The sequence below is a fragment of the Malurus melanocephalus genome, unplaced genomic scaffold, assembly GCF_030028575.1.
Source record: "Malurus melanocephalus ecotype Western Australia unplaced genomic scaffold, MMel_1.1 scaffold_359, whole genome shotgun sequence".
Lineage (NCBI taxonomy): Eukaryota > Metazoa > Chordata > Aves > Passeriformes > Maluridae > Malurus > Malurus melanocephalus.
The window spans coordinates 198,764-212,278 of record NW_026623591.1 but is presented as its reverse complement, the minus strand read 5'-3'; the positions used below and the strand labels follow the sequence as shown (position 1 = coordinate 212,278).

The window sequence follows — 13,515 nt, the reverse complement described above, 5'->3', positions numbered from 1 at the left end:
TACTCCAGATATCCAATGGATTTTCTCAAACCAACTGGTAAGTGGACTTCTTTCTATGCAGGGTAAGAGATAAAAAATGGGAAAACAGCCTTTTTATCGGGGAAAACAGGCTCCTGCCTTTGTCATGCATTTCGCTTTTGGGCTGCTTGTGTGCTTCTGTGCCTCYTGCTACCCTTGGAAGAATTAACATATAATTTATCTAAGCCACCTTCTGCACAAAGTAGGATTTTAAAACTCTGGCAGKGAACTTCAGAAGGAATTGCAGTGCAGCGCAGGCCTGTGCTGCTTGAGTCAGCCAGGAAAACCATAGGCTCCAGATGGAAATGGCAGTGCTCCCGCACCCCTGGGTGAATTTTCAGGGATTTAGGTTGGGATCCAGCAAGCATCTCCCTGATGAATGCCTGAGAATCCCAACGAACCTTGACACATGGGCTTGTTAGAAATCTCTCTGAAATTTATGGGAGCCTAATCCTGCCTCATCAAATTGCAAAAAAAAAACCCAAGAAAAGAGGTTGAAAAGTTGTTTTCATTTTACTTTTTTTAAAGTTTAAATTTCTTAGCATCACTATGCATGCCTGTTGCTTGTAATTGAATGTCAGGGTGCCAGGGGAGAAGCCCATTTGAGGCTGGCACCAGCTCTTTTGCGGTTGTCTGCATAAACTCTTGGTTGGCAGCGAGCTCGGGGTGTGAGATAAATGAGGCTGGGAGAAGGAGGAGAGGTGGGGAGAGTCGGAAACAGGGGGAGCTCGGGAGGAGCAGCTCCTGGCTTCCTGAGGATTAGTGGCTCTGGAGTGCTGGCTGGAGCACGGTGGTCTCTGCGGTCGTGTCCCGCGGTCGTGGCAGGCAGGGGAGGCACAGCGCTGCAGGGAGCCAAAGGTGGATAAATATTCCTAAAAACCAGTATCAGGTTGTTTGGTTGGGTTTTKTTTTTGGCCAAAGGAGCAGCGTCTGTGAAATTACCTCTCTTCAGTGTCACAGGGCAGAAAGAAGCCCCAGCCTGAGGCTGCTCTGGTGCGCTGGTTGGGGTCTTATCCTGCTTGCTGCTTCCTTGGAGGCTGTTGTTTTCCTCTCTCTGCAAACTCTTTGGGAACATTAATCRGTCTTTTTTTGCTTTGTGGAAATAAACAGAGCTGTTTAACAAACAGTTGGGTTGCAAAGCATGAACTTGCCTTGGTGTGAAAAAAACAGGAGATAAGGGCTCATGAATGAAAGAGGGACATTGGGACTGGGTTCAGCATCCCGAGCATGTGCTGGGCTGCAGAAGGGTTGTTCAGTAATAGACTCTGAGGGTCTGCTGGGTCATGAAATTTTGTGGGTTTCGCACCACTTTGATTGCAGCCCTGCAGTGCTCCCCCAAAAGTTCCTACTTTTGCTTCTGTGGCTTTTCTTCCCGGGCGTTGATGATCCATGGGATGCRAAAGGGTTCGGAGCTGCGGGAGAGAAGGGTTAAAACTTGGTTTTGGTTTCCTGTAAAGATGTCAGGATAAATCTATTAGCAGGATTTAAACATCCAATCTGCCTCTGCCAGGATCTCATTTTCAGTTAGCCGAATGATATATTTATTCATTAGCAAGTGTTGACATAAGGTAGCAAAATGTGTGTAAACAGAAAAGCCGCAGAACATGAATGTGCCATTTCGAAAGGAAAAGTTATTCCTATCGGCCAATAGGAAGTGATTAACGCTGCCCATCGGAAGCACAGAAACAACTGGGTTACTCACCAAAAAGTCCTCCTTTTTTTTCCCTTTTCGAAAGAAAAATCCGCTTGGCAGCTGAGCTCTGACTAACGGGGCTGTGACAGGCACCAGCGGAGCCTGCAAGTCTGTGGTGGCAGGTGGGTTTTGCAAGCTCAGGGTTTCTTAGCACTTCCTCTGCAGAGGGACCGAGGGTTTCCCATCCCAGCCCTGGTGCCATGTCCTGTGGCAGTTTCCCAGATGCACGTTGTGAACTATGAGAAGGTGTGAGGAATATTTTACCTGGCTGATGCACATCAGCCATCCTCTCACCTGGGACCTTGGGCAGGAACAGTCCCTATGCTTAGACTCTGCCAGCTGGGAAAGGGTGGGAAAGTTGTGCCATAGTGGTGATAAAAGTTTTCWWGTGCTCAGTGCCATGTCTTGTAAGWGCTTCGTATGGACAGAYGGGCAGGTCATGAATGGACTGGTGTGGGCTTGGGTAGAGATCACCAGATCACAGAATCAGAAATGGTTTGTGTTGAAAGGGACCCTCAAGATGAWCTGGTCCAGCCCTCCTGCAATGAGCTGGAACATTTTCTAGAACATCAACTAGACCAGGTTGTCCCATCCAGCCTGACCTTGAGTGTTTCTGGGGTGGGAGATCTGTCACCTCTCTGGGCAACCTGAGCCAGTGCCTCACCACCTTCATCGTCAACAATTTCTCCCCTCATCATGTAAATCTCTCTTCTCTTTTGCTTTAAAACCCTTGCCATGGGGATTAAATAGTTTTTTTCTGGAGGTGATGGAGGCTGAGACAGGCTGGAGGAAAGCGGGGAAGGACAGGGAGCTGAGAGTCTACTGCAGGCAGTGAAATGCTGCATCAGGCTGTGTGTTGTTAGGGTAGATTTGGTATTTGTGTACTTGTCACAGAACASAAAGATGTGCCCTTGATGGCTGAGTTACCTGGGGGAAGGCTGTGGGTTGGGCTGGCTTGCTCAGTCACAGAATCCCAGAAGGGTTTGAGTTGGAATGACATTGAAACTCATTTCATTTCACCCCCCTGCCTTGGGCAGGGACACCTTTCACTGTCCCATGGTGCTCCAAGCCCCATCCAACCTGACCTGGGACACTGCCATTCCTGGGACTCCAGCATTCCTSGTGTCCCTGCTGGAGCTGCCGCTTGCAGCTCTGCTGAGAGTGAGTGGATAACAGAGCCCTGCCTTAGTTCAGGCAGATTTGTGACTCAGCTTTAAGTGTGACAAGGGTCTGCAAGTGGCTCTGTTGTGCTCCTGGTCTTGGTGGTGCTGGAGAGTGCAGGAGACTCGCTGAGATGTTGCTGCGGGGCCAAATGCCCTCCTGTGGCATCAGCTCCAGGAGCTGYCTGACACCTTGCAAGGTTGGGCTGGTGGCCACAGGGAATAATTGTGTGTCTCCACAATGGGTTTATGCTGTGGGAAGGCAGTGTTGGCAGGAGATTGGTGTGCACCAGGCTTGGACAAATGTCCTGTGACCTCTCTGGTGCTGAGGATAAAACGCCCCCCTAACAAGAGCCCTGGGCAGCTCTGTGGGTGGTGGGAAGAGTGCAGGGATGAATCAGCCACACAAAGGGCAGAGACCCTGAGAAGGCTCTGCCTTGGAGCTCATCCCACAGCTGACTGTCAGGGCTGGTCTGGGGCTGAGCTGCACCAGCTCTGCATTCCGTAAAGAGACTTCAGTGGGTGATTCACGGGTGAGGGGAGCTGCCTGCTGGGTGGTGGGACACAGGGAGGGAGCAKAGGAAGAAGGTGTGGAAGCACATCTCGCATTTCTGGGGTTATGCATTTGATATTTGGATAGGATTCTGTCCTGCCTGATGTGGTAACAGAACGTGGTCAGCTATGATTCCTAGAGCAAGACAACATGGAAAGGGCCGTGATGTCCATTACCCGCAGGAGCTCCTAAGGGAGGAGGGAGCCCAGGGCAGGGCACAGTGCTCCAGCCTGTGTTCAGAAAGCATCTGCAGCTCAGGCAGCTGAAGCCATCACAGGGGAATGGCAGGGTCATCTCCTGTCTGGAATATAAAGAGTTAAAAAAAAAGTAAAAACTCAATTTCTTTAAAGCATAGAAAGCACGACAAGGCATTTAGAGAGCATATCATATACAGTATTTCACAAGTAAGTCTATTTCCTGTCTCCCCTATTGTTTTCAGTTTGATTAAGTATATCCTGTTAAACTGTATATTCCTGTTAGGGCTTTTACTTTACTCTGATAAAATGAGGTTATGCAGACAGGAATTTCTTATTCATTGGTATTTCAGGGGTGGGWTCTGGAGGAACTGCTTTATCAGTAGGGAGAAATCATCTCTGCTCTTCTGGTGGCTGCCATTGCTTTGAGGTGAAATAATTCATAGGGAGCCCAAATTTGGTGAAACCCAAAGACTCTGAGGACTGGAAGGTTGCATGAGTTTCACAGCTCTTCCCAGGCTTGTCCTGTAACTTGTGATCCCACATGGTGGTGACCAAAAGGCTGGAGCTGGTCCATAGGACCAGAGGATCAGTGCTGGCTTCTGCCTGTTGTCACCTGCAGGAGCAGGATTGGGATAGAAAAGTGCAAGCCTTGAGTTCCAGCACCTCCATCCATAGGGAGGARCCCCTTAGGAGCAGCCAGAGTTCCCCTGCCCTGTGGTGGGGCACAGAGGGACAGGAGGTGGCAACAAGATCTGCCAGCAGCTGGCAGTGACAGAAATTGAGCGGGGGACCACGAACTCAGCCCGTTTGTGCCAAAAGGGCAGCAATGAGACGTTTCCCTTTCGGTTCCCATTTCGGTGAGTTACAGGTGTAGACTAAATTGGGTGCATAAAGCCACGATTTAAGCGTTTTTGGAAGCTCGCTTACATCAGAACGGCGACAACCTTGATCTCCTCAGTGACTTGTCCGGAGAGGTGGCAGCCAGCCTGTAATTTCTGCAGGTCTATAATCAGCGYTGGCTGGTGATGAAGCGCAGCCTTGACTGAGACAACGAGTTAGGGTGGATGCTTCTTGATGAACTACTGTCTCTGCACGGACAATTAGTAATCGCTTCCTGCTAAGCCCTTTGGAATGTGTGTCCTGCTTGGGGCGATGCTGGGAGCCTGCAAAGAGCCACCTATATACTGACTTTTTTTTTTTTTTTTCCCTTTTCCTCTGCTCCAGCAGATTGTCCAGATTCTGTGCCTTCCTCCACTGAAACAGGGGGAACTAATTGTCTAGCCCCTGGGGGGCTCTCAGGTAAGACATCTCTTGTTGCTCTTGGTCTTGGCCGTGGGTGGGTTGCGTTGGCTGAGGGTCCTGTGAAAGTGAAATGATTCTGGGGGAGTTTTGGGAATACACATCACTGAGAAAAATGTGCTTGGAGGGGGAGTTGGGCTTCATTTCAGTAGCAGCTGGGTACCTCTCGTGCAGAGGATGTGTTGAAATGCCGGACAAGGTTCTCCAAAAAGCCAAAATCCCCAAAAGCYTGTATTTCCTTTGAATTCCAGCCTTCTGCTCCATTCATTGTTGGGCTGGGGCAGGAGGAGGCAGAAGGACTGAGGCAGGGAAGTGCTGAGTGATGTTGGTTGATCATTCATTCGGATGTGGGGGTTATGGGAGCAGGTGCAGTCGCACCTTAAAGAAGGATTCGGTGTCAAACGCTGCTTGGCTTGGTGGTGGGAGCATCTCTTGTYTCTGGGATGAGAACCTTGCTCAGATTTTGCTCCTGGTCGGGTCACCAGCATCCCACATCTAATGTGCAAGGCTCATGGYGCCTGGGAAGGAAAGGTGGCCTGAGTTTTTGCAGAGGATGTTACAGACATCCTTATGTATCCCTTTGAATCTGAGATATTCTATGATTTTCCTCATTTTCCTGTTTGCCATGTCCTTCAGTCTCCAGTTGCTGTTACAGGATGGAGGCTTGGAACGTGGTTTTCCTGCCCCTCTTGGGGTTTGCATAGAGACATAGAGTGGTTTGGGTTGGAAAGGACCTTTGAAGGTCACCTAGTCCAGCTCCAACCCCATTTCCAAGGTGTGATGTCACCAGCACCTCATCTCCCACCCCAGACTGGCCACCTCAGTGTCTCTGCCAGGATTAAAGTGTCTGAAACCATGTACCTGCAGGTACTGGCTGATGTTTGAAGGTGCTTGCCTTTGTGGGGATGTCTCCTTGATTTATGATTTATTCATCACCCTGAAACTGGAATTYGGAATTAGGCTGGCGGCGGCTGCACGCGCGCATGCATCTGCCCCTGCCTCTCTCCAGGAATTGCGTTTGGTGTGGATGTGATGTCTTTGAGTGAGCCTTGTTTGTTTTTCTTTGGGTGTAATATATACCCTGTCTGTTATTTGAGAGGGGAGCATATTGTTTGTTCAAAGGCCCTAATGAGAATTAATCAAACGAAGGGGGAGAGGGAACAGGGAAACTTGTTGCTGTTTGGGTTATTTTTTTTTTTTTAAGACAGAAGGCTTTGGGCTTTTTTTGTATTTTTGCTATTGGAGCCTATAGCTTCAGGGAATTTAAAAAAAGAGACTGTAGCAAGAAAAAAAGACAAGAAGCAAAACAACACAATAAGGATGTTGTTAGATCTTTTTTCTTTTTTTTTTTTTTTTCCTTTTTCCTCCTGAAATACACCCTTTGCAGAGGGGAGGAGAGAGTTCGGTTCCACAGGATACCACATGAAATAAGCAGAGGAAGTACTTGCTTTTAAAAGGGGGCTTTCTGTAAGGTTCAGCCTATTGATAACATCTCGTCTGGCAGCTCTGCTCCCGAAGGGAAGGCGGAGGTGGGGGCTTGGGCTGCAGGAAATAACATGGCTTGTTCCTGGTGCCTCCCAAAGGGCAGCGGGAAGGGGACCCCTAGCTCCTTAATTGAGCTTCTTCCCCAAATTAAAGCACATTTCCACCTGAAAATCCATTTTTGACTTACTTTATTCTSTTGTTTTTATTTCTTTGGATTGGACTTTTTTTTTTTTGGCCCCCTTATCAAAGGTCCCCCCCCTCCCCAAGCCTGGAAACAGAACCTTTTACGATCATTAACTGCTCTTTTTTCCTCCCCAAATGTAATTGTAGCCATTTAGTTTAATGAGGAGCTGATAGGAGAGTTGACTCTTGAAGGGATATGGTTAGCTACCCAAGCCCTGAAACAAAGCCGAATGCCTCCACATGAAAGAGCATTTGTTTTGAATTTGCTCTGATTTACTGGCATCTCCCTTCCGCGCGCAGAAGTGCAGCGCTGAAAATTCCCAACTGGAGAGACCCAGTCAAGAAAGGAAAATAAACGCACTTTGCAGCAATCCTCCAAAGCTCACTTTCTCCTCCTTTCTCTTCCTACCCACTCCTGCATACTTTAGTTAGCAGAAGAGTGTGTTTGAAGAGGGCTTTAAAGAGTTATTGGCAGGGCACACAGCCGGCGCTTTGGCTTGGTCTTATCTGTGTTTGGTCAGATGGGGATGGGTGATGCTGGGCAGAGAACCCAGCATCCCTCATCCCCTCCAGACCTGTACGTGCTGGATTTGTGGCTCCTTGATGAAAGGAGAAAGAAAGGAAAAGAAATAAGAAAAGAAAGAAAAAGGTAATTATTCTGGTTATTTGGAAACCGGAGCGAGGAAAAAGACATCACAGATGGATGGCAGTGGTGGTGGTGGCACTGAAACACTGAAACCTTTGGTCACCAGTGGTGCCTGGTGGATGCTGTTGTAGTAGCAGGGTCAGTGGRCCTGCTCTGATGTCTCAGAGAGCAGGATTTGGCAAGGAAGATCACCYTCAGCACTGAGAATTTGGGAATGGGGCCAGCCTGGGGTTCACAGGCGCTCTGGGAGGGGAATGCATGGCGGGGTTGAGAGGATGGGGGCACAGGGTGCACTGAAGGGGCTCAAAGCGAGCATCCTTGCAGCTCCTCCATGAGGAGTCTTTGGTGAGGAGGAGCCTCAGCTCAGCCCTTCTGGGGCCYCTCTCCTGGGGGCTGCAGGCTGTTGTGCTGATGGACACCAGAGGTGCTGGAGGATGTGTGGCAGGGGAGCAGCACAGCCAGGGGATGTACAAGGACTGCTTCCCCCTTACGATAACTTATCTGAGCTGTTCCCCTCCTCCCTCTCTTCTTCTRTTCTCCTTCCTGACCCAGGAATGCAGTACTGAGTGGTCCTTCACACRTCCTGGTGTCCTCTTCTCATCCCAGCTCTGCTCTGTCTCCCCCAGCCATCCCATTCTCTGGCTGATGTAGCCCTTGCTTTGCCCAAGGCACTGGCTCTCACTCCTGAATTCTTGCCTTTATTTATTTTCTTATATCATCTTTATTTTTATCGGTGGTCAGCCTGTGGGGAGGTCAGGACTCCTCGCTCACGTTTTCTCCCACTGACATGGCTGTGCTCAGGTAGTGCCAGCCAGATCCTTTCTGTCCTCGGTGTGGCTAAAGAGCAAAAATACCCCATTGGAGATAAAAATAATTCCCGTAAATAGGAGACAGAGGGTGGTTTTCCTGTATTTTGAGCTGACTTGTTCTCAGCAGATGTGTTTGGTTATGACTTCTTTCAAACAAGCAAAGCCATGTTTGGAGAGCCTGGAGGGGGCTGGCCCGTGGTCTGCTGGCATCAGATTGGTAGGAGCCAAATTCCTGTGTGACCCATGGAGAAGCTCTGCTCCGGGGGCACAAGGGAGCTGCTGGTGTTGGTGCTGGGTCTCCAAGAAGGTGATCCACCAGCCTGGACAGCTCTGTCCTGACCTGTGTGTGGTGTGGGAGGCTGTGGTGTCACTGGTTGCTGGGGAGGTGGCTCTCCAGCAGGACAGGTGAGCAGGGCTGGGTCTGTTGGCAAGGCAAAGCTCTTGAGAAGCCCAGAGCTTGTCATCAGAAGGGAGAGCAAATTGAGCAGGCTTGTGTCCTTGCCACATCTACTGCTTTTTTTTATAGAGGTTTGTTTCTAAAATACCAAACATGAGGGTTTATCCAGATTTTGGCCCAGTTCTGTTSATTTGCCCAAACTCTGGAAGCACCTCAYGGTCTCMAAGAGCCAGTGGATGTTGAGTGATRATGCTTGGCAGGTGCTGGATCAAGGTTCTGCAAGCCTTGAGGCTGGGAAACCCACGAGGCTGTCCTGCAGCAGGCACAGACTTGGTTTCTCCCTCCCAACTCCACWCCAAACACACAGGGAAAAGCCTTCCTGAGGCTGGAAGGGCGTTAGCATCACTCTCTACTCCAGCTCTTCTGTGCTGTGGGACCTYGTCTGGTTTAAGGGACCTCTTGGATGATTGACATTTCATTCCAAAATTGCGGGCAGGCCGGGAATGTTTCACTATGCCTCTGATCCCTGCTGGTATCTGCTCGACAGGGAAGAAGCACCTTGTCCAAATCCGGAGATATTTGCCCCCCGAAGCGGCTCCCCATCGCTCTCCCCCCGCCCATGTAAACAGGATCCTGTGCTGTTTCTCCGCCAAAGTCCTGCCTGTTTTCCCGTTCCCCCCACTTCCACCTCCCTCCCCTACGGAGTTTATAACCTCCTGTGAAATGCCTTTATTTACAAATTGGCATCCTATTATAATCTGAAATTGAGACATCTTCCTGTGGAACTAGGATTGTATATTTGTCCCAGGGATAAACAATTGCTTGGGAATTTTTTTTTTCTTTAAGTCACTTATTTTTGGTTTATTTTTGAGCTTACGTCGTTCTGACATTTTTTAATTTGCTTTGAGCGTYGCAGGGTGTTGCACCCTTTACTTCCCAGCCTCGCTGGGAGACTTGACCCCCTGCTCCTTGCTTGCCTAAAAGCCGCTGTGCCGTCCTGGGAAGGACAAGGTTATCAGGGGTTAACGCCAGGATGACAGCACTGGAGCCTCTGGAGCAGAGCAGGCTGCCTGCCAGACTAGGAGCCTCCCGGCTCGCCTCGCACATCATCTGACCGTGGCCGACTGGGAGGAGGGAGCTGGTGCTTGGCACCGACCCCGGGCTCTTGGCTTGGCCACCCTCTCCGGTTCCTTCAAGCCCCGTGAGGGTTTTTTTTTTTTGTCTTTTTTTTTTTAAGGGGGTTCTCACCCTGTGGGGACCCCCCCGGGACACGACTAGGATCCTCCTCCCAGCCCTGGGCGTTTCACCGATTAAAATCCTTCCAAAGCAAATAGAATCCATTTAATAATTACTGTTAAGTGCTCTAGAGCCTCTTGAGCCTTTCCTAGATACTCCTTTACAATGTGTTTTAAAGAAGGAATGATAGCAGAGGTGCTGCCCCCATTAGATACGGTTTCAATCCATACCTGCGCAGCTTCATTAAACCCATTTTTCCAGACACCAGTAGGATTTTCCAGCCAAACGGTGCCTTTGGAACTGCTTATGATAAAATGCAGAGGTCCCATAACCAGCAAGTCCATCATAGTGAGGATGATGGTGGGTGCAATGTTGGGGGACCAAGATAGGGGCTACCTGTGTTTTAATCCCACAGCTTGGCACTTTTTAGGGAAGAACGAGGCTAGAAAGGTGAATTTTGGAAGCTGGGTGTCAGTCCAAACCACACTCGGCTCACGGAAGCTGTCCCCTTGCGCGCCGGCAACTTGATCACTGGGGACATTTAAAACTCGGTGGGACAAAAACACTGTTAGGGGAGCAGCCCCGGGCTGGCAGGGATGAGGGCTGCATGGTTTCCATCGCYGCTGTCTGCCAGCGGGTATCGCTTACACCAAAGGAACCGGTAACATTAGCCACACGCGTTTCCCCGCCACGGCCATGGGGGGATGCCTCTTTCCAGCCACGGGGGCCACACTGTGAACCTCCCCGCTGCTGTGTGCTGGGGTGCAGTCCGTTTTAGGGTGCCCAGAAGAAAATTGTGCRTAGGGACCCTGTCCCCAGTGCTACCTGTGCCCCAGCAGGGTGACATGCTGGCTGGCAGGTGGGTGCCARCCCCACTGCCGTCCCCCGCCGGCGTGAATGACCCACGCCGCAGCCTGGCCGCCTGCCTACTGTCACAAAGGAGCTTCCTTCCCAGTTTATTTTCAGCGCTGGGATATTATTAACTGCTGAGGCATAGTCTCTGTTCTAACCACCCTCGCTTTTTGCCTAAATCGCTTTGTTTTCGCCCGCCGTCGGCGTGGCCGCGGTGCCGCCGGGTACCGGCTGCGTCACGGCTGCTGTTGAGGAACAGAGGGCACGGAGGAGCTGATCCTGCACGGGGCTGAGGGCGGGCAGGGGAAGGAGCTCGGCGGCTCACAGGATTTCCGCCTGCTGTCTTTGGATTAGCCCCTAGGTTTTCTTTTTTTTTTTTTTTTTTTTTTTTTTTTTTTTTTTTTTTTTTTTTTTTTTTTTAAAGCAACNTTTTTTTTCTCTATTCTTCAACTTCTTTTAATTAAAGCAACATCTTGGGTGTTGCTGTCTGCCTTTTTCTTAGCAAATTATCTTACTTTTTCCTTTTTTTTTTCTTTTTTCCTTCTATTTTCTTTTTCTGTTTTCCCTCTTCTTTCTTCTGTTTTCCTTCTTTTTCTTCTTCTCCTATTTTCCTCATCCTTCTTCTGTTTCTCCTTCTTTTTCTCCTTCTCCTCCTTCTTTTCCTCTTCTTCTTGTTATTTTCCTTCTTTTCTTTTTCTTCTTTTTCTTCTTTTTCTTCTTCTGCTTGTTGTCTTTCTTCCTCCACTTTTCCATCTCCTTGTTTGCCTTCTTATTTTATTTTCCTTCTTAACTCAAGAAAAGAGCTTTTCTGGGCAAGCATTGCAGGGATTTTCCATCCCCATCCAGGGGAGGGTGGGGGCTTGGAWCCCCTGTGCACAGACCTGCTGCTGCCTTTGGGGGGTTCTTTGCCCATGGGCTCAAGTCATTGATTCCAAAAAGCTTTTTCCATGGTGTTTTGTGCTGCTGGGGATGTGATGTGGTGTTTGCTAACAGACAGTCCTTTTCTCTCCTTTCTTTTTCTTCTCTTTTTTATTTTTCCCCTGTTTTTTTTCCCCCTCCCCTCTTTGGGGTTGCCATTTAAATGCGTGATGATAACTTTCACCCTGTTAATTAACAGGAAACATTGGGACAAGACAGGAAATTACATCAGTCTTTTATGAGGAAAGAGCCAAGAAAAAAAAAATGCAAGAAAACATGGTTATTAGTGAAAGGAAAGAAAGTGCCAGGGGAGGGAAAAGAAAGAAAAGGAGAAAAAAGGAGGAAAAAACACCATCTCATGGGCTTTTCCTAGGGAGGCTGCTCCAGTACTTGATTTTATTTTTATTATGTTGAAAAATATTTGACTAGCAGGGTCACCTTTGCTTGAGAGCGATGGTCCAGCTTCCCGAGGAACTTTTTTTTTTTATTTTCATGCTTTTTCTCAGCTTCCTTCCCCAAACTGTGAGGCCTAGGAAGCTCTTGGCGGGGAGACTAATTTTGGTTTGGCTGCTCAGCCCTTCAAATTGGTCCCCACCCAGTGTCATTATCTTGGTTTTAACTTGCAAGGGGAAAGAAAAAAAAAAACCACCCTGTAAGAGCTGGCTCAGCCCTTCTGTACCCTTTTAACCTCACTACATAAAAAGCCTACTGGCTTCAGCCTTCCTGCTTGGGTTGTGCTGGCAGTGCTGGGCTGGTTGCAGGAGGTCCTGGTGATGCTYTTGGTGATGCTCCTCAGTGTGTGATGACCTGCACCTGCCTCTGTGGGCCTTCCTCATCCTCCCTCGGGGGTGATGTGGGGTCCCTTTTGGGGTACTGGGGTTTGGTGAGCCAGCTTTGAGGTGAAGTCCTGGCTCCCATGGMTTTCCAGGCTTTCCCTGAGCATGTGTGAAGGTAAATTTTGCTGTTAAAGGAATAATTCAGAATTTCTTGGGCTCTTAACTCTAGCAGCAAATAYGTACCTTATAGATGTGCATAATAAGTGAGACTGTAGATGTTAAATATTGAACAAAATCTATTCAACCTCTGTATGGAGATGATTTATTCAGTGTATTATAATATAATTATRTAGGATATAGTCAATATAGAATGTGTATTAGAATACATATAGAATGTATTCTGTAGATACGTAGGTTGAATATATTCAGTATATTCATTGCATATTGAATGTGTTCTGTATTGTATCAAATTCTATATAATACTTCTATAAATTGAAGAGGTTTTGTTCACAGTACCAAAACTGTGTCAATAAGAGGTGGCTTTGTGGTGAAGCTCAGTTGATAGGAAGGTGGGGCAATTCAGACTTCTGTCACTTTTGCAAGTGGTGAAGTTGGCTGTGGATTCAGTGATTTTTGGTGATGGAAGGCTGCGGGTTGAATTTATGGATGATGAAATTACCAGGTGTCACTGCTGAGGAAGATCCTCTCCATGGTGGTTAGTACAAAACAGTACCAGAGGGGCTGAATGTCTGTTTGCACACTGGTGTGCAAGGTGAGGTTTTGAGTAGAAAAGCAGGGAAAATGGCAAAGCAGTCAAGAAGCTGAGCCTTGAGATGAGGTCCTGCTCGCCCASGCGGGATGGCTGTGAGTGACCCCATGGCAGCACCTTCCCAGGCAGAGMGGACCGAGTCAGTAACTCCATAAAATCATTCTTCGAGCAGGAATCAAGTAACAGGAGTTTTATTTGGAAAAGGAGCTGTGAGCCTGAAGTTACATCACTGCATTTGAACTGATGAATTCATTTTCTTTGGAAGCCAGTCTGAGACTTTTTAGCTCACGATAAGGAACAAACCCATAAATCATAGGCAGAGGCCTGTAGTTTTCCTGTTCTTTGTCACAGCCAAGCATGGAAAATGTATCCTGGGTGTCAAGAGCATCGAGCCTTGGCTCACCTGAGAGTTGCAGTGCAGTTATTTTGTGGAGAAGCTGGTGTGGTGCTGGRCTTGCCAAGCCCCAGCTCCCTTGTGTGAGGATGCTCCTGGGTCTTAGTGATGCCCAAATCCCTTGGGTTTT

General features: G+C 48.6%; 1 protein-coding gene across 1 annotated transcript in view; it reads left to right on the top strand.

Moving 5' to 3' along the window:
* Positions 1–13,515, top strand: part of SMAD7 (SMAD family member 7) — a 27,025-nt gene that overhangs the window by 2,305 nt on the left and 11,205 nt on the right. Inside the window, exons 2-3 of the mRNA XM_057378456.1 lie at positions 3–37; positions 4,846–4,920. Coding sequence (XP_057234439.1) covers positions 3–37; positions 4,846–4,920 — 110 coding nt within the window. The remainder of the gene's footprint in view (positions 1–2; positions 38–4,845; positions 4,921–13,515) is intronic.